The sequence below is a fragment of the Mus caroli genome, unplaced genomic scaffold (genome assembly GCF_978045245.1).
Source record: "Mus caroli unplaced genomic scaffold, Mus_caroli_1 scaffold_4, whole genome shotgun sequence".
NCBI lineage: Eukaryota > Metazoa > Chordata > Mammalia > Rodentia > Muridae > Mus > Mus caroli.
The window spans coordinates 114985795-115013416 of NW_028227259.1; the positions used below are offsets into that span (position 1 = coordinate 114985795).

At 44.7% G+C, this 27622-nt stretch overlaps 2 protein-coding genes across 6 annotated transcripts in view; both read left to right on the forward strand.

Moving 5' to 3' along the window:
* The window catches only part of Chek2 (checkpoint kinase 2), a 34731-nt gene extending 26696 nt beyond the window's left edge, over positions 1-8035 (forward strand). For all 3 annotated transcript variants that reach the window (XM_021162826.3, XM_021162827.3, XM_029478119.2), the window contains 5 exons: positions 306-469; positions 865-980; positions 1930-2015; positions 5935-6015; positions 7354-8035. In XM_021162826.3, the coding sequence (XP_021018485.1) occupies positions 306-469; positions 865-980; positions 1930-2015; positions 5935-6015; positions 7354-7440 (534 nt within the window). In that variant the 3' untranslated portion in view covers positions 7441-8035. The remainder of the gene's footprint in view (positions 1-305; positions 470-864; positions 981-1929; positions 2016-5934; positions 6016-7353) is intronic.
* Positions 8036-14796: 6761 nt separating this feature from the next.
* Positions 14797-27622, forward strand: part of Ttc28 (tetratricopeptide repeat domain 28) — a 408048-nt gene continuing 395222 nt past the window's right edge. For 2 of the 3 annotated variants that reach the window (XM_029476931.2, XM_085837027.1), the window contains exon 1: positions 14797-14971. In XM_029476931.2, the coding sequence (XP_029332791.1) occupies positions 14888-14971 (84 nt within the window). In that variant the 5' untranslated portion in view covers positions 14797-14887. Of the gene's footprint in view, positions 14972-21065; positions 21188-27622 lie in introns of all 3 variants that reach the window. The other variant, XM_029476933.2, reaches the window with a different exon arrangement.

Sequence of the window (27622 nt, forward strand, 5' to 3'; positions counted from 1 at the left end):
CCCAAGCTCTCCAGATGTTCCAGAGTGTCATGAGACTTAGAGTCTTGGGTGCATCAATATTAGTGTCCTAATGTGTTTGTGGCAGGGGTCATAAGGTTTTTGTCAGATTATAATGATCATAGGTAAATTGTTTCTCAAGTTCCAGGGATTTTCTTTTAAGCAAAATTTAATACGTTACAAAGACGTGAAATTGTGCATTTAGGGTTAATGTCGGGTGTCTGTATGACAGATAATCCAGTTTTTGTGTCTCTTGGAATGATGGGCTATGATGTTTGGATTTCATTTGTTTTGTTTATGATTTTTAGATCACTGACTTTGGGCAGTCCAAGATCTTGGGGGAGACCTCCCTGATGAGAACCTTATGCGGTACGCCCACTTACCTGGCTCCTGAGGTTCTTGTCTCCAACGGGACTGCTGGGTACAGCCGTGCTGTGGACTGCTGGAGCTTAGGAGTTATTCTTTTCATCTGGTAGGAGACATTTTCATGGCTTCACAGTCTGGTTGGATGAGGTCGGAGGAAAGTGTCCCTGCGTCTGGGTAGAGGGCTTCTATTTGACTCAGGTCATTTCTTTTTGAAGGTTGACTTAAGAAAAGCAGATTTTTTTTTTTTGCCGGGCAGTGGTGGCGCACGCCTTTAATTCCAGCACTTGGGAGGCAGAGGCAGGCGGATTTCTTGAGTTCGAGGCTAGCCTGGTCTACAAAGTGAGTTCCAGGACAGCCAGGGCTATACAGAGAAACCCTGTCTCAATAAAAATAAAAAATGAAAAAAAGAAAAACTGATTTTTCTCAATGCTGAGAAGACGCCTGTGTATCCACTGAGAATGCCGCTTGACCTTTTCCCTTTCTTTCTCTACCAACATTAAGCCTAAGTGGGTATCCACCTTTCTCTGAGCATAAGACCCAAGTGTCCCTGAAGGATCAGATCACCAGTGGAAAGTACAACTTTATTCCTGAAGTCTGGACAGATGTCTCAGAGGAGGGTATGGATACGGAAGGGTCACAGAGGTGTGGTTGACTGACATGTGGGTGTCCTGTTGGTGGGAGTTTCTCCTCAGACTGCTGTTTTCCTCCCATCTGATCACTCCGCTGCTTTGCACCATTTGGCAGGAAGAGGACATGATTGATAAGAGCCTGGGTTTCCGAGCCTGAGTGTTAGGTTCTAGGTCTGCTACGTGTCAGTTTTGTGCCCTTGAGTGAGTTGCTCAATGTTTTTGAGTCTCTATTTTCTTTATTTGTAAGTAAGTGGTTAATAGCCCAGACATTAAAGGTTTTGTGTGAGGTTTTGTATAACAGAGTCGAGGGCCTGCTCCCCGTTCAAGTGTGCAAAAGCTTCTAATGACAAACATTCCTTGAGTAAATAGAATGTAAGAGCTAAATGTCAAAGGTTCTCTCTGATTGATAAGTTAAAAGTGTAACCTTGCACCTCCCAGGAGAAAAGTGTCTAATAATATAACCTAGGTGATTGCATTAAATATCAGGGGTTTAAGGAAGAATGTCGCTGCGTCATGGGGCATACAAGCCAGCCTTTGGCTGTTGCTTGCTTGTGAGGTAGGACTTTAACTTACTTATAAAGAGCCCCTCTCTGGTCTCTCACCATCAAGCAATGGGACTCAGGCGTTTCTGGCCCATTGTGAGAATCTCTGAACTGGGTAGGAGTTCAGTCTAGATTTGCCTGAACTCTAGCACGACAAGGAACAGGAAAGGTTATGATGTCTGAGCAGAGAGGGATGGGTACATCCTCATTCTTAAGATCCCGATCTCCTGTGTTCAGAGAGGGAGGGGCTTGGAGGGCTTTCTCCATCCAATCAGCTTGTCCCATGCTGCTCTCTTCTCTGGCTGGTGGTCTGTAGTTCTGGCATAATTTAATAATGCAGGTGGCATGTATTTATTCTTTTTATTATGATTTCCCCAATTCTCTTGCTGCTGTAGCTCTGGACCTTGTCAAGAAACTGTTGGTTGTAGACCCAAAGGCTCGGCTTACCACAGAGGAGGCCTTAAATCATCCGTGGCTTCAGGTGGGTATGAGGCAGTTCCTTTTTGCCTAAAATTCAGGGGAAGTCCCACACTGCTTAAGTGAGGTGAGGCTGAGGGTCTCTGTGTCTTTGGGTTCATTATGTAAGTGTTTTCAATCAGGGTGTAGGTAAAGTGTATGTGCAATTGTTTTTAATCAGTACATACACGCTTGTGGCAGAGGGAGAGAGGGGAGGGAGAGATGGGGGGATGGGAGAAGAGAGGGTAAATGAATATGTGTGTGTTTTGGGTGTCAGCTCTTTCCATGCAACTCTTGGCACACTTCATGCTGGGTTCTGGTTCCATTTGCCCTGAGATTGCAGTGTGGCTGAAATTCCTCTGAGAGCTTTATCTTCCTCAACTCCCAGCTGTCTCCCTTTTCTACCCCTCCTCTGCCTGGTGGACCAGACTGTGCTGTGGTCCAGACATTTTTTTTTTTTTTTTTTTACTTTTAATCAAAAAACTGGGGCAGGTCCAGGAAGGCAGTGTCCCTGAGGGAACCCAGCCACTTCCTGAGCCATGTTTTAAAGGATCCCATTCTTGTTCCCGGTGAACAAGCATGTCACCTGCACCCTTTGAGTGTGCGTGACATCTCTGTTCACATGTCCCTGTTGGTTTCAGAGTTTTTTGCCAGGCTCACTCAAAGCCTGCTGCCAGTGTAAGAGCGTCTGTAGCTCTGGGAGATTAATCACTGGCTTGGAATTAATCATCGAGAGCATCCTGCAGCTTCTCTTGTAGATGTCTGATTGTACTCTTCATCTTGGCTGCACTTTCCTGTGAACATCCTATGGCCTCTCTTTCCTGTGGGGCTGGGTGACATCACTAGGTGTCTGGAGCTCCGCCCCCAGCCCCCCAGCCCTCGTCTGTGGTTCTTAGTTCTGGGAACACCTTGAAAGATCCCTGCTGTCCTTCTGGGACTCTGGAAGATTGTCCCCTTTCTGTCTCGCAACCATCCACACCTAAGGTTTGGTCTGAGAGTTTAGGTAGAGAACAAGAAATCCTTAAAAGAAGGAGGGCAGCTGGACCTGCGGGGGATGTCTCCTCACCAGGTCCAGCACAAGATCTGATGACCCAAGTTTGATCCCCAGACCCCACAAACTCCTGAAAGTTATCCTCTGATTCTACACACGCACATAAGATAAATGAAAAATGCAATAAAATATTTTTTTAAAAGGAGGAGGGTGAGGAGTGGTGGGGGGAAAGGGACAGATCTATGTGTTTGGGTTGTTGCCCTGGAAACACGATTCCCCTCCCAGAAGAAATCTGTCAGACGACTTAATGTTTACTCGACCACACAGATCTGAAAGCAGCAAGGGCCTTAGAGACAAGGAGCCTGGAAACAAAGGTGTCTTTGCGTGTGGGGGTTTAACTCTGATGAAAAGAGAAGCCCTCCCTTTGGCTCTTTTCACATGCCTTAATAGGGCAGCTTCTGGAATCCAAAGGGAGGCAGACACACTGCATTGGCTTTCTGTGTTAGCTTTGGGAAAAAAAGCACGGGCTGGCCAGTTAGGCCTAGCAACAGGGTTTGTGTTTGCCTGAGATGCATGAGTCAGTGCAGCCCATTTTGCTTCAACTTCTTTTTTTTTTTTTTTTTTCCAAGACAGGGTTTTTCTGTGTAGTCCTGCCTGTCCTGGAACTCACTTTGTAGACCAGGCTGGCCTCGAACTCAGGAATCCCCCTGCCTCTGCCTCCCAAGTGTGCACCACCACTGCCCGACTTGCTTGAACTTCTTGTCTCAAAAAAAAAAAAAAAAAAAAAAAAGTTTGTTATTCACAAATTAATTAAAGCTGAAGCTCAGCTCTCCTTCACTTTTGATAAAATAGAAGAATCCTTCCTGCTTGCTTTTGAGGGATGTTGTAACTTAATAGTTTTGGATGTGATGTCTCCTAGGTTCACAGAAACCTTGTTGCTTGCTCTCATGTTGAGATGCTTTTCTCATGTTCCTGTTGACCTGTTGCTTCTGAATGCGATGCACATAGATGCTCGTGAATACGATGCAGAGATAGATGCTCGTGAATACGATGCAGAGATAGATGCTCGTGAATACGGTGCAGAGATAGATGCCACAGGCCATGAATGGCCCTACCAGATAGTGTCCAGAAGAAGGACGCTTGTGCTTATTAGCTTTTTGTTAGCTGGTACACACCTAGAGAAATCAACATAGAAAGAGAAAGGGGTTATTTTGTTTACTTTTATGAGGGAGGTCAGTCCAGGATTGATGTGAGAAAACAGAGGAAGTGGCTCTGGGGAGTCAGCTCAATGGATAAAGTATTTGTCTCACAAATATGAGGAGCTGAGAGATTGGGGGTGCAGACTCCCCTGCAGCTCACAAGCCAGTTAGCTTGACTGTACGCGGTGGTGAGCAACAAGACTCTTAAACGAGATGGAAGTCGAGGACCAGTACCCAAGGTTGGTCTCTGACCTCTACATGCATGCTACAGCATGCTGGGGAGACCTGAGAGGATTTGTTTTATTTTTAATTGTGTGTATGTTCTCGTGTGAATCCGTACATATATCAGTGCGCACCCACTTTGTTTTATTCACACATTCATCTCTTCAGAGTACAGTTAATGCGTTCAGGTTTGAAACGCTGCTAGGCCCATGATATACAGAGCAGAGCAATACACATGAGTGTTGTATATGCGCTTGGTGCCATCCAGACAGGCGTTCTGTGAGCCACTCAAGAGTAACCAGTAAGACAAGAAAGTAGGTGCTGGCTCCCACAAAATCTCTCGTGTTGGAAGCCTTTTATCTTTGATGCCATGAGAGAGGTAGAAAAATAGAGAGAGAAAGTGCATGGGGTGCTAAGTTGACAAAGTGTAAATGGGAATGGTTTCAGACACACAAAAGCTCACCTCCCTCTGCCTCCTGGGTACTATGATTAAGGTGTGTGCAGTCTTTATAATTTTTTTTTTTAAGATTTCTTTTTCTGGCCATAGTTGTGTTTTCGTTAACCCCAGCACTCAGGAAGAGGCAGAGGCAGGCAGGTCTCTGTGATTCAAGGACTGCCTGGTTTACATAGTGGTTCATCCCAGGCTAGCCTGGGCTACCAAGTGAGACCATGTGTATGTGTGAATTCAATGCCTGAACAGTCCAGAAGAGGACTTAGATCCCCTGCTCCTGAGGGATTACAAACGCTTGTAAGGTGCTTGATGTGGGTGCTATAAACCAGATGCAGGTCTTCTGTAAGAGCGCTTCCCACTCTTGCCGCTGAGCATCTCTCTCTAGCCTCCACCTAGATGTTTCTGAGAACTCAGAACAGTGCCAGGCTGCCTCCCAGAGCTTCTGCGTGCTGGTGTTTGAACCCTGTGGGACTTTACCATGAGGGAAGCGGGAGCTAGTTACGTGTGTTGGAGAAGATTTTTCCTTGTTTATGGCTCCCCTGCTCCACCTCTCCTTCCTATAGCACAGAATACCTACAGTGTTTGGTCCTGTTTATTGCCATCTCTTCCATGAGATATGTGTCTGAGGTTTTGTAGGCTCTGGCTCGTCTGTCAACTTGCTTCTCACTTGCTGGATTAGCTGTTCGGACGACCTGCAAAATTGGCTCTGTTTGTGTCAGGGAGGGAGGGAGGGAGGGGTCTGGTTCTGTGAGGACTAGGGGTGGCACAGTGTCAACCTTGTGTTCTGGCCTCCTGACTAGTGTTCCCCACAGCATGCTGCTGGTTCTGCACCATAGCTGGGGTCTGGTTCTCTGGTTAGTTAAGAGCCCAGGACCCTTGAGTTTGATGTAGCGAGTGCTAATTGAGCACTGACTGTTCCAAGAAGGCAGAGGCGAACAGCCACGTCCCTTCATTAGGAAACTTCTGCAAAGGTATGAGGTTTGCTGTCAGGAAGGTAGCTTCGGGCATTTCCCTGTCACTCTGGGAGCTTGCTTTTCCTCATATGCAGCCTATCTCTATATACCTTTTGATTTCTTCACAGGATGAGTACATGAAGAAGAAATTTCAGGATCTCCTGGTGCAGGAAAAGAACTCGGTGACCCTCCCCGTGGCTCCCGCCCAGGTATTCTGATGACTTCACTGTGGTCTAGGATTAAGTTGCCGATGAGCAAGTCTGATGACTGAACTTTCCGTGGAGAGGCAGGTGCTCAGCCTTTAAGAAAAGGTTTAATGGCAGGCTTGGTGACACATACATATACTGTCAGCTCTTAGAAAGCTGAGTCAGGGCACTGAATCTCAACAGAAGCAGAAGGATTGGGACCCACAGGCCAGCTGGCCGAACTTGGGATTGAACCTGTGGTCTAATGCTGCTTAGGTAAGCCTTCCAGCCCGAGCCAGTGTTTCTACGTTTTGTTTTGATATGCTCCTGCAGCCCTGGAAGATTTAATCACGCAGGATATGTTGAGTGAATTGGAGCATTAGATAGGGCTTGCCAATCTAACGTAAGACGGAAGATCCTGTTAGAGGCACGAATTTAAGTTTTCAGAAAATGTAAAACTTGGGTAAGTAGTCTATGATGGTTTCTGTTTTAAACTTTCTGTTGTTAGTGAGTAAAAAGTTTGTTTTACCATGGTTTTATTGAGGCAAATTTTTGTTTTGTTTTGTTTTGTTTTGTTTTGTTTTGTTTTTTGAGACAGGGTTTCTCTGTGTAGCCCTGGCTGTCCTGGAACTCACACTGTAGACCAGGCTGGCCTCGAACCCAGAAATCAGTCTGCCTCTGCCTCCCAAGTGCTGGGAGAGGCAATTTCTTGATTGCAGTTTTATTATTTTCAAGTTCTTTGTAAGTATAAACTAGTCTGTTTATACCTGATCTGTTTTGGTCAGTGATCTCGATCCTTTTTCCTTACTGTTCTTTCTTGAATTTATGAATAGGAAAAGTCTAAGTAGCTATAAGTAGACCGTGTCAGGAGACAGCAACCAAGAAAAGCTGTTGGTGCTGCCTGCTGTCCACATTTGGATATACTTCAGCCTACGGTGGGATCATATCCTGAGGAACTCATCTCAAATGGAGGCATTTTAAATAGAAAGTGCATTTAACGATAATAGCTGGTGTGGCACAGTAGAGTGTGTGAGCTCCCTGGTAACCCTGTGGGAGCCGGGAGCTCTGGATGCCTTACATCATACCTCACCCGGAATTTTGCTAGGAAAGATCCAATTTGAACTTGCTTTTGTGTCACTTGTAAGTTTTTTTTTTTTTTTTTTTAAGTGGCTATACATTTATTAGTGGTTAGAAATCGCCAGGGAGCATGGATAAGCATCTTGATTCCAGAGGTGTGTGAGGAGGATTCGGTTGTCATGACAACTAGTCATTTCCATGAAATGCCCCTAGTTTACTGAACTATGAGGAGCTTTGATAGAAGCTGTGCTTTTCTCTTGAACACTTCTTTTGCTTTATTTCCAGACTTCCGGTCAGAAGCGGCCCCTGGAACTGGAGGTGGAGGGTATGCCGAGCACAAAGCGCCTGTCTGTATGTGGGGCTGTGTTGTGAGCTTTGAATGTGAAAGAAATGTGCTTCCTTCCACACTCCGATTGTCTTCTCCATCTTGACGTCTTTTTTATATATATATATATTTTTTAAAAAATATAGCCAGGCAGTGGTGGCCCACTCCTTTAATCCCAGCACTTGGGAGGCAGAGGCAGGCGGATTTCTGAGTTCAAGGTCAGCCTGGTCTACAGAGTGAGTTCTAGGACAGCCAGGGCTACACGGAGAAACCCTGTCTTGAAAAAAAAAAAAAAAAAAAAACCAAGAAACAAAACAAAACAAAATAGCCTATATGATGGAACAATTGCTTTTCCATCACAGATACACGATTAAAAAACGTGGAAATCTGGGCTGATTTTTTGATGACCTGCACTTTAGACTTCTTTCTTTCTTTCTTTCTTTCTTTCTTTCTTTCTTTCTTTCTTTCTTTCTTTCTTTTGTTTTAAGAAAAATGTTAGGGGGTGGTGTTGAGAGATTAACACCACTCCTGTTGAAGGCTGCAGTTCAGTTCCAGCACCCATGTAACTACATTTCTGGATCGGATGCCCTCACCTGGCCTCTCTGGTCACCTACTACACACGTGTTCATGTACACAGACACACATAATCATTAAAAAGAATATTCTAAAACAATGTTAGTAGTTTGTTGTGGCTTTTCATCTGGATCCTCACATTGCCAGTCTGCCCTGTCAGGATGTCACTCTGGTTTTAGGCTCATCCGTCTAAATACAAATTCTAAAAGTCCCTTAGAAGGTCTAAGTCCCACTGGCCATGGTAATCTACACCTTTGATCCCAGCACTCTAGAGGCAGAGGCAGGAGAATGTTTGAGTTGACTTTGAGGCCTGTCTGATCTTTAGAGCAAGTTTTAGGACAGCCAGGGTGCACAGAGAAACAATCTCTTTCTCTAAACTTTCTCTTTCTATCTCTAAACTCTCTTTTTTTTCTCTCTAAACTTTTTCTCTGTCTAAACACACTCTCTCTCTCTTTTATCTCCCAACTTTCTTTTTCTCTCTCTAAACTTTCTATTTCTAAACTCTTTTTTTCTATCTCTCTAAACTTTTTCTCTGTCTAAACACAAACACTCTCTCCCTTTCTCTTAACTTTTCTTTCTCTCTCTATTCTATCTCCAAACTCTCTTTTTCTCTCTAAACTCTTTTTCTTTCTCTAAACACACTCTCTCCCTCTCCCTCTCCCTCTCCCTCTCCCTCTCCCTCTCTCTCTCTTTCTCTCTCTCTCTCACACACACACACACTCAGTCCCTTGGAAAGAAAAGGGCATGTGGATGTTGGGTGATTTGTACTGGCTGGCTGCCAAGGAGCCCATGGTGCTGCCTGTATTGTAGGCCAGTCTGAAATTCATATCCCTTAGGGTTCTCACACTCCTGTAATCCATCCCAGACCTTGAGAAGCAGAAATAGTAAGACATTGACTTTGAGGGCAGCCTGAACTGTATAGTGAGACTTTTCCCTTAAAAAAGGATGAAATACAGAAATTATGCTCAGTCCTGTACAGCTTACATCTCTAAACTCTTGGGGCTACATTAAATTCAGATATTAATATCTCCCCTCCCCACACCCCCCCACCAGTTTTAGGCAGGTGATAGAGTGCTGCTTTAAATTAGGTCCTCCAGCCATCCATGTGGTAGACATAGAGAAGTAAGGGGGGAGATAGAGACGTCTCTCTAGTGGTTAAGAGCATTGGTTGTCATGCTGCCACTGAGGGTCATGTCTGGGTCTGTGGTCATGTAGTAGCAGGGGCCTGTTGATTTCTTGGATCATATTACCACATAGACCATGCAGACCTCCCTGGTCTGGGCTGCTGCATGGGAGAGACCTCATAGATATCCAAAGGCTGTGCAGAGCTGGCCCTTGTGGTGTTGGGGGTGGGGCACAGAGATGAGTTGGCCCCACTGCCATGATGGGACATGGGTGCAGTGGAGATGCCCTTCCCCATCCCTCAACACCTGAGGCAGGTCCTAAGTCATGAGAGCAGGCAGGACTTGGGAGAGTGGCCTTGCACCTTGTCTGAGCAACAGCCAGCCCTGAGGGAGTGAGAGTGGGAGAGTTGGCCCCACCCCTCACAGCCAGCTGCAGTATTGGGTGAGCTAGCAAGGGCAGTGCTAGAGAGCTTGCCCTGGTAGTGCAGATATGAGAGAGCTGGTGGGCTAACCATCTTTCTCAGCTAACACCCAGATCCAGCGCTTTGAGTTGGCCCACCCCAAAATCTAATTCATCTATGAGCTGCTGGACCATGTGCAAGGGCTGGTCCTGCAGATCCAAAGCTGCAGGATTTCCATGATCCAGGCCAACAACAGGATAACTAAGAGGAGTCCTGTGAGGATCCAGTATTGATAGTGTTGTAGAAGCAAGAAGACTCAAACCAGACCAGTGACTAAATGCAATGAACATTTGCAAGATGTGTGGACAAGAGAGTAGGTATACTGTAGAACACACCCTGACACACTACAGTGTCACACTACAGTGTCCGTGTCAAAATGCTCTCCATGGGGTGTGTGGTGTGTTTTTCTTTTTGTGGGGAAGTTGCAAGGGAAGAGGGTGGATGTGAAGGGACGGGGAGATGAGTGGGATTGGGGTGCAGGTGCATAATGTGAGACTCACAAAAAAAAAAAAAAAAAAAAAAGTTGAAAAGCGTTGGCTGCTCTTCCAAGAGGACCTGAGTTCAATTCCCAACATCCTTATGGTGCCTCAAAGCAGCATGGTGGCGGCCCATGCCTTCAATCCTTGCACTTGGAGGCAGCTGCAGGTGGATCTGAGTTTGAGGCCAAGCCTGGTCTACAGAGTGAGTTCCAGGACAGACAGGACTGAGAAACTCTGTCTCCATAAACCAAAAATTAAACTAAAACCAAAAGCAAATTCCATCTTAAGTTGAACTCATCTTAATTTTGAGACCTTTTAAATAAAAAATGCATTTAGTAATTTCAATAATGCACAGAGTGTATGATATATGAGCTCCCCTGGAAACTCCATCCATGATCACAGTGCTGTCTGCTATGACAGAGGAGGCGGCTGCTGTTGCAATCAAGGCCATGGCAAAATAACTGGCTTCCAGGGTGGTGGACGTGGCAGCAGCAGTGATCCATGAGTCTACAGAGACCCCTCCCTGAGTCAGGTTCTGCTCTGGCTGGTCCTGTTCAATTTATTTGACGTTTTATTATGGTTTTCCTCACCCCTTCAAACTGTCGGGGAGACCCTGCCCTTGACCTAGCTCCCTTGTCCAGGAATGAGGGAGCCATGGCCTTGGTGAAGCTACCTGCTTCTCTTGCAGCCCTGATGGGGGCAAAGGGATTTGGGTACTGATGTGTTAGAATAGCAGCTAGTGTCTGAACATTGCATACCAGGCCAAAGCAGGAGAGAGAGAAAGACAAAGGGGAAAAGAACAAAAGCGAAAGGGGGTACCCAGGTGAGTGTGGGAAGCGGGGCTCTGGGAAGGTATGTGGTAGCTGTAGCAACAGGTGACACCTATGTGTGACATCCTGAGTTTGGAGTGGGTCTGCAAAACTGGTCTTTGGATGCCAACAGGCACTGCTTGTGGTATAGGTTCCCCTATCCTTTTTTTCTTTTTAATTCAATTTGGAATCAGAAAAAAAAATACATTTAGTAGTTCCAATAATGCACATAGAGTGTATGATATATGGGTTCCCCTGGTAACCCCATGGTTGGCTGGGAGTTCTGGGGCCTCAATACCCTCTGGCTTCTGTGGGCACTGTGCATGCAAGTGGTGCATAGATAGAAATACAAAAACACCCATTCACACAAAATTTGAAGAAGGAGGAGGAGAAGGGGAGAGGAGGAAGAGGAGGAGAAGAAGAAGAAGGAGGAGGAAGAGGAAGGAAGAGGAAGAAGAGGAAGAAGAAGAGTCAACAGAGGTTTTTCTGACTATTACGGATGTCCTTTGTTTCTAGTTAATTTATTAAATCATACTAAGGGATGTTGACTCATATCAACAGGATCATAAACAATCAAGGAATCATAATATCTAAAAAAAATATTTTTTCAAGATGACATCTCTCTGTGTAGCTTTGGACCTCCTTGAACTCACTCTGTAGACCAGGTTGGCCTGAAACTCAGAAATCCAAATTGCCTCTGGTTCCTGAGTGCTGGGATTAAAGGGGTGAGCTACCGCCTCCTGGCACATGTGTGTGTGTGTGTATTTTTTTTTTTTTTTTAAGATTTATTTTATGTAGGTGAGTATTGCCTGCCTGTATGTACAGGGAAGAAAGAGGGTACTGGTGCCTCTGGAACTGGAGTACAAATAGATAATTGTGAATCATCTGGGATCTGAACCCAAGTTCTCAGCAAAAGTAGCAGGTGCTCTTAAGCCCTGTGTCTTTTGGCCTCTTTACATCACTATGAACCCTGAACTGCCAAAAGTAACAAAGACTTCTTACATACCCTAAGGCTGGCTGTTGTGACAATCCTTTGATGCTTAGAAATGGAAACATTATTTGTGGCCTGCACTTTACCTCATAAAAAGTGGAATTTGTTTCAGGAGTTCACAGGAACACCTGCAGGACAATTCTAACAGCAACTTTAGTTTGCTTGTTTATTTGTTTCTGACCCATTGTAACTTTGCTAATTGATGACTGCCCACACTGTAGCTTATTGGCTAAGCTATCTATTGAGCACTTTGCTTCAGAAACTCCACCAGGAGAGGACATTCACGGGCAAACAGTTGTTCCTGTGAATGGCTGTTGGTAGGCTCACTCCCTTGGGAGGCTGTTCTGAGGTTCCGCTGGTCCAGTGCAGAGGACAAATGGGAATTGAGTTGGCTTGAGTATTTAATGCGATGAAGGTAAGGAGGACTAAAGAGTGGGTGCCAAGACTGCATGGCAGGATTCTGGAGGAATGAGAAGCTAGGGGAAGGGAAGTCTTAGAGGTGAAGAAGTTTAAGGTAGGGGGCCCTGGTGAGAAGAGCCAAGAAGAGCCTATTGTTAGCCAAGAAGAGCCAAGAGTAATTGTTAAACTGAGAGCCTAGGGGCTAGCATGTACTTTGATATGCTAATATGCACCAGGAAGAGCCCCTCTACCAGACTCTGGGAACCTTTTTCTTCAGTAGATTGGTCCCTGTTTTAGTTAGGGTTTTACTTCTGTGAACAGACACCATGACCAAGGCAACTCTTATAAAAAACAATATTTAATTGAGGCTGGCTTACAGGTTCAGTGATTCAGTCCATTATCATCAAAGAGGGAGCATAGCAGAATCCAGGCAGGCATGGCACAGGCAGAGCTGAGAGTTCTATGTCTTCATCCAAAGGCGGCTAGTGGAAGACTGACTTCCAGGCAACTAGGGTGAGGATCTTAAACTCACATCCACAGTGACACACCTACTCCAACCAGGTCACACCTCCAAATGGTGCCACTCCCTGGCCCAAGAATATACAAACCATCACAGTCCCTCTGTGGAAAGACTGCACAAGAACCACAGACTGAAGACTCATGTCATATTTGATCCAGGTAGACAAGATCCAAGGCAGAAAGGTATGACTGAAGGTGAGAGAAACCTTCCCTGGACTCTGTTACATGATCAGGAATGTTCAGGATTCAGTTACATGATCAGTGGTGGTGCAGGCCTTTAAACCCAGCACTTGGGAGGCAGAGGCAGGCCTGGTCTACAGAGTGAGTTCCAGGACAGCCAGGGCTACACAGAGAAACCCTGTCTCGAAAAATAAACAAACAAACAAAAACAAAAGAAAAAATCATCAGGAATATTCTTTTTTGTTTACTAGGTTAAGTTCTCATCACTTGTGTCTGATAAAGATGAGAGGAACAAACAAGTATGTAAAAGTTCCAAGAGTAACCTGGCAGCAGTGCATGCTATGAGATAGTGTGAGGCCAGTCTGGTCTACACAGCAAGTTCCAGGCCATCCACATCTACAAAGTGGGGGAAGTTCCAAGAAACGCTTTAGCAGCAGGGGAAATGTTCTCTCTTCTTGCTTTTCTTCCAGCTTTTCTATCTTTAGAGAGGCTTGTGGAAGATTTGGGACGAATGGTTGGGTGAACTCTGCCCTGCTAGTTACACAGAGTTTGAAAACTGAGTCCCTTTAATTAATTTTTTGCTTCTTTTAGACTTTTGAAGGATACAGCAGGAATTACACCTTCCACCTTGGAGGACCTACTTTGTGCCAGGCATTGTGCATGCATTATTATTTTTTTTAATGGGCTCTGGTGTTTTTTTGTATGTGTTTATGTGAGAAAGTGTCTGGTTATCTTGGAACTGGAATTGCAGACAGTTGTTGAGTTGCCATATGGCTGCTGGGAATTGAACTCTGGTCTGATGGAAAAGCAGCCAGTGCTCTTAACCACTGAGCCTCTCTGTGCATGCATTTATTGGCCACCATCAACCATCTCCAAGAAAAAGGCCAGGCCAGGCCGATGAAGTATTACACGCACTCGTTGAACACTGAAGAAATGAAGGCTCTCTTGACTTCCTGACAAGTTTGTGTTTTTTGTATGTTTTGTTTTTCGCAACAAGTTTCTCTATGTATATTGTTGGAACTCATGAGACCTGCCTACGTCTGTCTCCAGAGTGCTGGGATTAAAAGCGTGCACCACCATCTCCCAATATACGCATAGGGTTTTGTTTGTTTGTTTTTCGAGACAGGGTTTCTCTGTATACCCCTGGCTGTCCTGGAACTCACTCTGTAGACCAGGCTGGCCTCCAACTCAGAAATCCGCCTGCCTCTGCCTCCCGAGTGCTGGGATTAAAGGCGTGTGCCACCACGCCCAGCTAGGTTTTTTTTTTTTTTTTTAATTTATTTTAGTTTTATGTGCATTGGTGTTTCGTCTGCATACATATGAGTGTGAGGGTGTCAGATTCCCTGAAATTGGAGTTGCAATTGTGTGTTGTCATATGGGTGATGGGAATTGAATCCTGGTTCTCTGGAAGAGGAACCAGTGCTTTTAACCGCTGAGCCATCTCTCCAGCTCCAAGTTCACAGTTTTTAAGGAGACTAGGCGCTGCACTTTTTCCAGGGATCCCTCGGTTCTTAACTGCTCGAAACACAAGGTCTGACCTTCCAGAGAGCCACTCAGTAAGGACAGCATACTTGGATGCAGGAGGTGGGTGTCTGAAGATTCGATCCTAACTAGATAGGGGAGGGCGCCGACGCAGGCCATGGAGGCCAGCGTTCGCCGAGTCACCCTACTCTGGCGCCTTCTCGGGCCGGGCCCAGCGTGGTGCCCTCCGGGTGGTCCGCAGTGCGGCGGGGGGCCGTGCAGAGCCCGGAACAGCGAGGGAACCGCTCTGGGAGGGCTCAGGCCGGGAACGCACTTGCGCGGTGCGAGTTGTCTCGGCGGGCGCGCGGGCGCGTGCGCGGTGAGGGCGGGGGCGCTCGGCGGCGCGCGGCACGGCAGGAACATGGCGCGCGGGAGCGGTGCGCGCGCCTAGCTGGCGGGACCGTTAGCTCTAGGCAGACGCCGACCGGCCCCGCGGGGATGGAACAGCCGCCGCCTCTGGCGCCCGAGCCGGCCTCGGCGCGGAGCCGCAGGCGGCGGGAGCCGGAGTCTCCGCCGGCGCCGGTGAGTGTGAGCGGGGCGCGGGCCGGGAGACTTTCTTTGTGAAACTCTGTCGGTGCGAGCCGGGCCGGGCCTCGGCGGCCGACGATGACCTGCAGGCGGAGGCCCCTCCGCTCCTCAGGGTTCGAGCCCCACAGCGAAGCATTAGGCAGACCCTGTGCATCATCTGCCTGCCTGCCTCAGTTTCCACGGCTGTGTGCTTGGAATGCACTGGGCACCTAATGTCCCGCACCTCCTCTTCCTCGACCCCGCCCCCTCGGAGCGGGACCCGGCTGGGGCGCGGGGCGGGGGCATCCGAGTCCACCCGGGCCGCTGGGAGGCTCGGGGGTCGCCATCCCAGGTGTGGTTGCTAGGGAGTGGGCTTTTGGTCCCTAGAAGGCAACAAGGTTGTTGGTGTCTCACCACAAGCAGGTACTGGAGAGCTTTAGGTCTACCTGGGCTTCCAAGTGTTTGGGTGTGTCTCTCAGAGTGAGGGATGCTGAGCAAAATGGACTTTTTCCTGGCTGGAGTAGTGTAGTCTTTCTCCCTCTACTCTGTGGTGTGTTTTCAAGCCACTAACTAGCCGGGGTATAAAGTAATAATCTGGAGCTACATACTGCACCAAGAGACACACGCACAAAGTGGTTTCCCAAGGCAGAGAAGGAAAATTTGAATTTTTAGCAAGCTGTGACTGGGGGTGGGATGGGGGCGGTGTCTGGCGAGCTGTAAAGTGTCCCATAAGCAGACAACTTTCCCTGCATGGTACCTAGTATGTAGTAGATGTTCAGTACGTATTTGTAGGACTGAATGACCCTGGGGTTGCAATTTAGGAGCCCTTGAGACACTTAAGATGTCATTTGAGATAAACATCTGTCAGTCTTAACTTCATATGATTTTTCTCAGCACCCGGGTTAACTTTTGTCGATATTTATAATGTGATATTCCCAGTGTACTTTAGTAAAAAAGAACAAGGCATATGTTGATTAGGGTCAGCTAATATCCCGGTCAGTGTATAAAGGGTCAGCTCTGTATATCCTGGCTCGATTAAATTCTGAGGGTCAGGGAGATAGACGTTTCAGTGGGTAAAGGTGTCTGCTACCATGCCTGAGCACCCGAGTTGGATTCCTGGGACTCACACAGTAGGATAGACTGGACTCTGGCAAGTTGTCCTTTGACCTCCCCACCAGGTGCAACACACACACACACAAACAATAAAATAAAAAAATTAAATCTGAATTTTAAAAATGTACTATTTCCTTATCTTCATTTAAGAACATTATTACTCTAGTATTTTGTTTTTCGAGGTAAACAGTTACATTTTCCTTTAAAAATTTTAAAGTATTTTTTATGTAAATGAGTGTTTTGTTTACATGGATGTGCATGTAGCAGAGGTGAAAAGGACATCGGGTCCCATCTGGAGTTACATATGGTTATGAGCCTCGAAGTGGTTGCTGAGAGCTGAACCCTGGCCCTTTGCAAGAGCAGCTAGTGCTTTGACCCCCAAGTCATCTCGTCTCTGATATTTACATTTTCATCATGCAAATCTGGATTATTATTTATTCAGGAAAGTTGGCAGTTGCTCTTTTGTATTTTTTTTTTTTTTTTTGCCAATACAATTGTTTGAGATTATGGATTTTTTCCCCTTCATGTTGTTGAATTTCATTTAATTGATTTCACTTCAGTAGGGTCTTTCAGTAAATAGAGAATTCAAGTATAAGAAAGGACCGTGAGCCTGGCAGTGGTGGCGCATGCCTTTAATCCCAGCACTTGAGAGGCAGAGCCAGGCAGATTTCTGAGTTCGAGGCCAGCTTGGTCTTGAAAAAAAAAAAGAAGAAAGACCATGAGAGGTGAGATTGAGTCTGGAGGAGAAAAACATAAAAGTCAAGGGTGTCATCTCCAGGTGTGTTGTTTTATAACTTGTGGGTATATTTTCTTTTCTTTTTCTTTTTTAAATTGTCTTTAGGGGTTGTGGAAATGGCTCAGTGGGTAAAGTGCTTTCTATACAGGCAGAGGAGCTCCATTCCGCTGCTCCCACCTGAGGCTGGGCCAGGTGGCAGGGTCCTGTAACCCCAGAGCTGGGAATGTGGAGGTGGAGGTAGGTGGATCCCTGGTGCTCACTGGCCAGCTAGCCTGTCCAAAACAGTGGGCTTTGGGTTTAGTGAGAAAGCCGGGCAGTGGTGGCACATACCTTTAGTCCTGGCATTCAGGAGGAAGAAGTAGGCAGATCTTTATGAGTTTAAGGCTAGTCTGGTTTACATAGAGTTCCAAGACAGCAGGACTGTTGTTACACAGAGAGATCCTATCTCAAAAAAACCCAACCAACCACCACCACCACCACCACCACCACCACCACCAAAAACCCCAAACCAACCTTAAAAAAATGTAAAAAAAATAAAAAAGCTTTATTCCCTGTGAGTGTGGTGGTGCTCACCTTTAATCCCTGTATTTGGGAGGGTGGGGGTGAGAGGATTTGAGGGCGGCCTGGCCTACATAGTGAGACCTGTCTTTAAAACAATAACAATAAAACAAACAGAAAAGCTTTATTCCCGACCTGTATATCTACAGCACAAGACCTGCACGCAGGGCTCAGGGAACATTGTGGAGGATAGGGACATAAAGATTATAGGAGCCCGCCGGGCAGTGGTGGCACATGCCTTTAATCCCAGCACTTGGGAGGCAGAGGCAGGTGGATTTCTGAGTTCAAGGCCAGCCTGGTCTACAGAGTGAGTTCCAGGACAGCCAGGGCTACACAGAGAAACCCTGTCTCGAAAAAAAACAAAAAACAAACAAACAAACAAAAAAATGATTGTAAGAGCCCAAGGAAAAACGGTGTGTGTTGTGAGACTGTGTTCCCAATATGGTTGCAGAAACATGACCTGAACATGCATGACAGAGATGGTCATATGGAAGAGGAAAAGCCCAGGAAGCCTCAATTTTAGACAGAGAATTACAGGAAGAGCTGGGAATGCTGGGAGCCAGGGAAGGAGGTCTTCGATAGGGACAAACACTCGGATTGGTTACCTAATACTAAATGGTCAGCCCTGAAAACATCCCTGTAAGTAACATAGTAAGGACTGAGCAGTTGTAGTTATGTGTTTAGGAAAAAGAAATATATATATTACATTTCACATATGCACACATGCACACATATATTACATTATACACATACATATATGACATTACACACATACACATATATTACATTATACACATAAATATATTACATTACACACACATCTATATTACATGCACACACACACATATTACATTACATACACATGCGTATATATGCATTTACATGCACACATGTATGCACACACGCACACACATGAATATGACAACAAATGATGAAAAGAGGCCACGGATTGAAAATCAGCAAGGACAGGGATATGTGGGAGGGTTGGAAGGAGGAGGGGAAGTGTGGGGGGGACATGCTGTAATTATTTTATAATGTAAAAAAATTGGGGCTGGAGAGATGGTTCAGAGGTTAAGAGCACGGACTGCTCTTCCAGAGGTCCTGAGTTCAAATCCCAGCAACCATATGGTAGCTCACAATTATCTGTAATGGGATCCAATGCCCTCTTCTGGTGTGTACTCACATAATAAAATAAATAGATAAATCTTTACAAAAATTAAAAATATTTTTAAAAGCTTATTGAAAAATTAAAATTTTGACAGCAACACCAAGTATATGAACTAACTGTTGAATAGATAATGTTGAACACTCATACACATAAAAAATAAAGAAAATATTTTTTAAAGATTTATTTATTTATTTTATGTATGTGAGTACACTGTAAGGACATCAGATCTCATTACAGATGGTTGTGAGCCACCATGCTGGGCTTTGAACTCAGGACCTTTGGAAGAGCAGTCAGTGCTCTTACCCACTAAGCCATCTCGCCAGCCCAAGAAAATATTTTTAAAAAATCTTTCAAAACTAAAAGTTCCCCATCGAACCAGGCATAGTGATTTATGCCTACAGTCCCATCTTTTGGGAGACTGAGGCAGGAGAATTACTGTGAATTTGAGGCCAGCTAGGTGAGGCTGATTACAGAGTGAGGCCCTGTAAAATGAGAAAGACTGAGCTGAAGGGATGGCTGTGATTTAAGAGCTCTTGCCAATCTTCGGAGGACTCAGGTTTGCTTCCCAGTACTCACACTGGGTGCTGCACAACTGTGTAGAAGTCTACTTTCAGGGGGGCTGATACTCTCTTTTGGTTTCCATTATGTTGTATCTATGTTGTATGCATACTTACACACACACACACACACACAAAATGAACAAGTATATTTTAAAAAGAGAAAACAAAGTATAAAACTAACACAGCCTTAGTTTATTCATATGTTCTCCTCTCTAGAGATAGGTCTCATTACCCTAGACTGTACTTGAGCTTGCTGTGTAGCTAACGATAATGCCCTTGAACCTCTGGTTTTCTTGCCTCTGCTTCCCAACTGCTTGGGTGACAGGCCTGGGCCACCATAAAGAGCTGGGATCAAAACCATGGCTTCATTTATCAACTGAGTTGCATCTTTGGCACCATATGATACTTTTTTTTTTGTTTTGTTTTTTGTTTTGTTTTGAGATAGGGTTTCTCTGTGTAGCCCTGGCTGTCCTGGAACTCACTCTGTAGACCAGGTTGGCCTCAAACTCAGAAATCCGCCTGCCTCTGCCTTCTGAGTGCTGGGATTAAAGGCATGCACCACCACTGCTTGGCTGTATGATACTTTTATGTGAATTTGAAAAATGACTTCTTTTGTACCATAGGAATAATTTGGTATCAGGCTAAAAAGATGGTTCAAGTTCAGTTCCCAGCACCTGAATGGCAGCTAACAGCTTTCTGTGTTTTCAATTCTAGAGTATCCAGTGCCCTATTCTGGCCTCCTGGGCACTACATACATTCTGCACAGTTTTATACATGAGCAAGATACCCATATACATAGAATAAATTAAAAAAGGAATAACTTGGTATCGTGAACGTGACTTCTTGTGATTTAGAAAATAATTGCTAAGAGATAAAGAAAGGCAATGTGTATATACGTACATGTGCATATGTGTGTGTATATGTGTATCTGTGATGTGTGTATATGTATGTGTGCATGTGTTCATGTATGTGTGTGTGTATCTGTGGATGTGTGTATAAGTGTGTGTGCATGTGTACGTGTATGTGGGTATGTTTTGTGTGTGTGTAGGTTGTTTGTGCCTGTGTGTGTATAGGCCAGAGGTTGGTGTTTGGTAGCTTTCTTGTTTTTTATTTTTATTTATTTATATTGAGACAGATTGTTTTAGTCAGTTTCATGGCTCTGAAGAGATACCATGACCACCCCAACTCTTATAAAAGAAAGCATTTAGCCGGGCGTGGTGGCACATGCCTTTAATCCCAGCACTCGGGAGGCAGAGGCAGGCGGATTTCTGAGTTCGAGGCCAACCTGGTCTACAAAGTAAGTGAGTGCCAGGACAGCCAGGGCTATACAGAGAAACCCTGTCTCGAAAAACCAAAAAAAAAAAAAAAAAAAAAAAAAAGCATTTAATTGGATCTTGCTTACAGTTTCACAGGTAAACTAATCCAATAATCAATTAGTCCATTATTACATGGTGGGGAGCATGGTGGCACATAGGAAGACATGGTGTTGGAGAAGTAGCTGAGAGTTCTACATCTATATCCAAAGGTAGCAGGAAGAGAGAGCCACTGGGCCTGGCTTGGGCTTTGAAACCTCAGAGCCCACCCCCAGGGACACAGTACCTTCAACAAGGCCACACCTCCTAATCCTTTCAAATCATGCACTCCCTGAAGACCATGCATTCATATCTCTGAGCCTCACAGGGTCTCTCTACATAGCTTTGGCTGTGATGGAACTCATTCTTTGGATCAGGCTGGACTCAAACTCAGCAGCCTCTGCCTCCTGAGTGCTAAGATAAAGGCCTGTGCCAGCATGTCAGACTATTTTCTGAAGCACAGTCACTCACCTTATGTGGAGCTTTAGTTTTGGCTAGGCCACTCTCCACAGAGCTGGCCATGCCTAGCTTTTATGTGGGTTTTGGGGATATTAACTCTGGTCCTGAGCCATGTCTCCAGCCCCATGAAAGGCTATTTTTAAACTTCTGTTTGTGTTTTCAGCCAGAGTCTCTTAGAAAGTAAACCAGTTATGCAACTTAATATATGAGTATCCTGATAAATGGAGGCATGGATGAATGTACAAATGCAGACCTTTAACACCAGCACTCAAGAGACAGAGGCAGGTGGGTCTCTAGTGACAACAACCTGATCTATCCAGCACATTCAGACCAGCCAGTGCTTTGCAATGAGACCCAGTGTCAAAAAAAAGTAAGTATGAGGCTGGAGGGAGAGATGGCTTAGAGGTTAAGAGCACTGACTGCTCTTCCAGAGGTCCTGAGTTCAATTCCCAGTAACCACATAGTGGCTCACAATCATCTGTAATGGGATCTGATGCCCTCTTCTGGTGTGTTTGAAGACAGCTACAGTGTACTCATATATATATATATATATATATATATATATATATATATATATATATATACACATACATGTATATATACTATTTCATGTAAATATACACATACATGTATATATATATGAGTACACTATATATATATATACATACATGTTTATTTATATATATAAATGAGTACACTGTGTGTATATATATATATATATATGTATGTATATATAATATGTCTTTTTTAAAAAGTAAGCTATGTTTTATTTTTAGAATGATTTTCAGACTTTTTCATATTTGTAAAAAATCAGATGCCTGTATATATTAAACTATCAGTACAAGTGAGAAGTTTTCTTTTTAAAAGCATTTACATATTTTTACTTAATTTATTTATTATTAAGTGGATCCTTTTTTGTCCCTTCTGTGGGGATTCTGCCAACTTATGTCTATCCCGAATTTACATTATGAGCTGGGGAAATAAGCTCGGGATGAGCTCAGGGACCAGTAGACCCACTGTTGAAACTTGGTTGCAGACCTACTGTTGCATCATTGTTGTAAGCAGTATGATTGCCTGATCCCCTTGAGCCCTTACCTGAACTGGAGGGCCTCAGTGTTGTTATCTGGCTTTGGTAGGTCTGGTTGTTTCCCTCATCATTTACCCTAGTAACAAGATGTTGGTCCCTTAGGGAAACTGTAAAGGGGGTTCTGGTCTCAGGATCACCAAGTTAGTCCCTGGCATGGGCAAGTAACTGAATTATCTGGGAAAGATGAAAGACCAAGCTGGAGAGAGAAAAAGAATAATACCATTATCCCTTCTGAATAGGAGGGACCTGAGGCTAAACTGAGGTTGGTTTGAATATTTTATAGGACCCCTTCCTCCTTCCCTTCCTCCTTTTGGCTTTGTTTAGAAACCTACTTCTCATGTCTTCCTGCTTTTCCCAAAATATCTTCTGAAACAAGAAGCTGGTATCTCAGGAAGCCCACTTTTACTTTGCCTGTTTATGGCCCTCTGACTCTCCTTTAGAGGGGTGGGAGAAATGCTAACAGTAAAACTCTTCAGTATTTAGCAAGGCCCTTCCTCAAAGGGACCTGGCCTTCTCTTCTATAAACTGGCACAAGTCTGGAAATTGGTTGACAGTCCTGGATTCCTTATTTCTATGATCTAATGTAGCCTTTCTTTCACTTCTAGTTTTGTGTTTTTCTGTTTATACAGATAAATGCAAATGCATTAGTTCTCTTATCTATTTTGTTAACAGAAACACTGTGGTTGGTTAGCCAGTAGTACCAAAGGCCCCTACATGTCAGACCATTATACATATGCCTCTGCTGTCCATTATGAATTGAACCACGATAGTATGGCTTTCCCGGTACTGCTCACTATGGCACTGTGCTCACATGCCTTTGGTAATTCAGTGCTGTCTGTCTGGCCTGTTACCTGTGGTGGTTTGAATAGGTTTGGTCCCCATAGATTCATGTGTTTGAGTGCTTGGCTCATAGGGAGTGGCATTATTAGGAGGTGTGGATTTGCTGGATGGAGTAGGTGAGGTCTTGTCAGAGGAAGTGTGCCACTGTGGGGGTGGTCTCCTATGCTTAAACTCTGTCCAGCACCACTGTCTGCATGCATGCTGACATTCTTCTTGCCCTCATGATAATGGACTGAACCTATGAACCTGTAAGGCAGCTCCAATGAAATGTTTGCTTTTATAAGAGTTGCCTTGGTCATGGTCTCTTCACAGCAGTAAAACCCTAACTAAGATACTACCCTAGGGCACAAACCCATTGCATTTAATTCATTCAGTTGAGTAGCAGCATCTCTGACTCTTAAGATCTGGCACAGATGACAGAGTTCTTCAAACGTGCTGGTGTTCCTCAGTGTTTTACATCTTAGAGCATTAGGGAAGGGCGTGCTTCCTGGACATACTCACTGTGGAGGATTGGGTTTTACAGTGTATCTGCTTCAACATTCCAATTCCCCCAATCTTAAAATCCCTTCATCAGGGATATTAGACCTCTCTAGTTCTTTCTTAGTAGGCCATCTTTTTTTTTTTTTTAAAAGATTTATTTATTTATTATATGTAAGTACACTGTAGCTGTCTTCAGACACTCCAGAAGAGGGCGCCAGATCTTGTTACGGATGGTTGTGAGCCACTATGTGGTTGCTGGGATTTGAACTCTGGACCTTCGGAAGAGCAATCGGGTGCTCTTACCCACTGAGCCATCTCACCAGCCCTTAGTAGGCCATCTTTTGACACATACTTCAGCTGACAAACCAAACAAACTTTTGGCTAAACTTCTGGCACTTTATAAAAAAAAAAAAAAATGCAAGCTCCATATTAAACCTAGAGTCTCCACTCAGTGGACCCCTGTCGATTCTACCATTATACCCTGAAAATTTAGCTCCAGACTTCTTCTTGAATGAATAAATGAATATTATTAAGTTCTTTAGTGATTTAGTTTAAGTCTTTTTGTATCACACTTCCTATCCCACCTCCTTAAGAGCCTGCTCAGCCTCACATCTGGGTGGACACTGATTCCCTTAGGCAAAGCTGGAGAGGGCAGTAGTGCTGCTGTGGCTGGAGATGGAGATACATCCTCTGCTAAATAAGCCCTTCCGAGTCTCAGTCCAAATTCCTCCACCTGTTAAGGTCTCTGCAGACATTTCTATCCTTGCTACAGACTCCACGCACTGGGTCTCTGGTCCATTGCTGTTGCCTCTACTAAACAAAGGAGTGAACCAAAACTAGAGTGGGTCCCTGGAGAGATTACAGGGCTTAGTGCCATCATCAAGGGCTTGAAGTGGTTCTTTGCACGTTTCCCTTTAACTCTTTCATTTGGCCTGTGCGGAAGACAGATGGATCATGACAGTTGACTGTTGAAAACATAATCAGGTAGTGGACTCTAGAGTGTAGCTGCTGTAGTGGACGTGCTGTCTGTACTTGAGCAGGTTAGCACATCTCCTGGTACACGGCCTGCAGTTACTGATGTAGCCTTTCTGTCCAGATTTGTCAGTCAGGACCACAGAAGCCATTTTTTTTCAGCTGGTGAGGCTCACACTACACATTTATTGTTTTACATCAAGGGATATTAATTCTCCAGCCCCATGTTATGCCTTATTTTGAAGGGATCTTGACCATCTGTCTCTTCTACAAAATGTCTTTGTGTCCCACTGTATTGATACATTGTGTTGATTGAATCAACTGAACAGGAAGTAGTGACATAGAAGACATAGAAGAAACTTAAAGCAATAGAATTGACATTATAAAAGATTTGTTAATAGATTGGCCTTGGAGACATTAAATCACACAAAGTACAATTTAGCTAAGTGGGCACTGTCTTCCAAATACCCCAAGGATAAGTAGTATGCTTGTATTAGTTAGGTTTCCATTGCTGTGAAGAAACACTATGACCAAGGCAACTTTTATAAACGACAACATTTAATTGGGGCTGGCTTACAGGTTCAGAGGTTCAGTTCATTATCATCATGGCAAGAAGCATGGCAGCATTTAGACAGGAATGACACTGGAGATGCTGAGAGTTTACCTCTTGTTCCAAAGGCAAACAGGAGAAGACTGGCTTCCAGGCAGCTAGGAGGAAGGTCTCTCAAAGCCCCCACAGTGACACACTTCCTTCAATGAGGCCACACTTCCTCATATGGACCAAGCATATTCAAACCACCACAATGCTAATAAGCCCTACTTGGGATAAATAAATTTACAGTGCTACTAAGATTTAAGTGTTTGTTCACCAAGGTTGACCAGCCATTAGACTCATTCCCAAAGACCATGCCTCTGACATGGTTAAGGGGGCAGTGCAGGGCCACAGTCAGTGTGAAGTCCTGGTCTGACATAAAGCCCCCAGTTCCTTTCTTGGGAAAAACATAATTCTGCCAGAATATATGTTAGTAAACTTCCTATCTGAGGCCAACTTACTTGGGCATCAGTTCCAGTTGTCCTGTGATTTAGTGAAGAGCTTCTCCTTCCTTCACCTCCAAGTGTATGAAGTGACTTTTCCCTTCACTGGGAAATAGCAGCCATTCTGGACTTCTTGGTAATGCATATGTGGATCAGAGGTGTGGTTAGAGTACGAATGGCCCTCATAGCCTCATAGATTTGAATGCTTGGTCACCAGGAAGTGCCACTATTAGGAAGTACAGCCTTGTTGGAAGACATTTGTCATTGGGGGTGGGCTTTTTCAAATGCTCAAGCCAGGTGTAGTGTTTCTCTCCGCTGCCTTTTGATCTGGATGTAGAACTCTGTCTCCAGCACCACACCTGTCTGCCCAAAGCTGCCATGCTTCCCACCATGGAGAAAATGGACTAAACCTCTGAATCTGCGAGTTCCAATAAAATGTTTTCCTTTATAAGAATGGCCACAGTTCTGGTGTCAGGATAGGAAATAAATGTAACTAAAACTCAAGTGCCGTCTGCCTCAGTGAAATGTGTAGAAGTCCAGTGGTGTGGGGTGTGTATTCCTTCTACGGTGCAGGATAAGCTATTGCACCTTGTCCTGCCTACTACCATGGGAAAAAAGCACAATGCTTACTGGTGCTGTTTGGAAATCCTCACTTGGGATGTTAGCCATATATCAGGGACTCAGAAAGCTGTTAGCTTTGAATGGAACAGGAGAGGCTCTTCAGCAGGTTCAGGCTGCTGTGTAGGCTGTTCTGCCGCGTGGGCCCATGATCCAGGAGACCTGATGGCATTTGACAGACATGGCAGTGGCAGATAAGTATGACTGGAGTCTCTGGCAGGTCCCTGTATCACAGTGCAGTGGATCAAGCTTGGCATCACCATCAATGTCAGATGGCTGTTCTCTTGTTGAGGGCAGAATTTTGGGCAGTGCATATAAGTTGTACATTCTGTTTGAAAGGAGAAATGGCCAGATGTGTGGTTATTTACTGATTTGTGGGCTATAGCCAATGATTTGGCTATGGTCAGGGACTTGAAAAGAACATGATTGGAATTTGGTGAACAAGACTTTTGGAGAAGAATTATGTATCTCGATCTCTCCAGATGGGCAAAGGATGTGAAGGTACTCATGTCCCATGTAGATGGTCATTGAAATGTGACTTCAGCAGAGGAGGAGTTCAGTAATCAGAAAGATAGGATAACATGTTCTGTGGACAAGCAGCCTCTTCCTTTGCTGTTCCTTGTCGTTGCCCAATGAGCCCATAAACAAAGTGGCCATGGTGGCAGTAATGAAGGTTATGGATGGGCTCAACAACACGGGCTCCCACTCACCAGTGCTGATATGGTCACAGCTGCTTAGTACCAGGTCTGCCTGCAGCAGAGGCCAGCACTGGCCTCTAATATGGCACCATTCCTAGGGGTTGAGTAGCCAGTAACCCAGTGGCAGATTGATTACATTGAGGTACTTCCTTTGTGGAAAGGAAGACGTTAAGTTGGTCTTATTTGCAGATGTCTCTATATCCATGACTAACAAAGACTAATTGAGTTTTGACCTGATGAATCTGTTCAGTCAGGTATCAGGATACAAGGTTGGCCTACACCAAACAGTAGCATTTCTGTATACCAATCATTAACTAGCTAAAACAGAAACCAGGGAAACAATTATATCCACAGAACCCTCAAAAAAGAAAAGAAAAATGGAAAAAAGAATAAAGGAAAGAAAGAATAACCTAGTCTGAGTCTATCCTAGCCAAAGAAGTAAAAGGCCTCTAGAGAAAATTATAAGCAGTGAAGAAAGAAGTTGTGGAAGACACTGTAAGATCAAGCGTCATGATTGACAGAGTAAATACTATCAAAATGGCCATGTAAACTGTATCCATCATTTTCCTGTGGAAAAAAACCACCATGACTAAGGCAACTTACAGAAAGTTTATTTGGGCTTATGGTTCCAAAGAAAGAAGAGTCCATCTGTCAGGGTTGGGGTGGTAGGAGGCACGGGGACTGCAGCAGGATGCTGAGTGCTTGCATCATAAGCACAAAGCAGGGCAAGAGAGAATGCTCAGAATGGCCTGAGACTCTGAAACCTCAAAGGCTGCCTGTAGTGACATGCTGGACTGCCTAGATGTTCCCAAGTAATACAACAAATGGAAGACCCAGGGTTCACACACGTGATCCTACAGGGGACATTCCCATCCAAGCCACCACGTTCCACTCCTTGGTCCTCACAGGTTCCTAGCCAAATTATACTGAAAAAAAAAAAAAAAACGCATTTAGTTTGAAGTTTCCATAGTTTCTATTGTTTTCTCATAG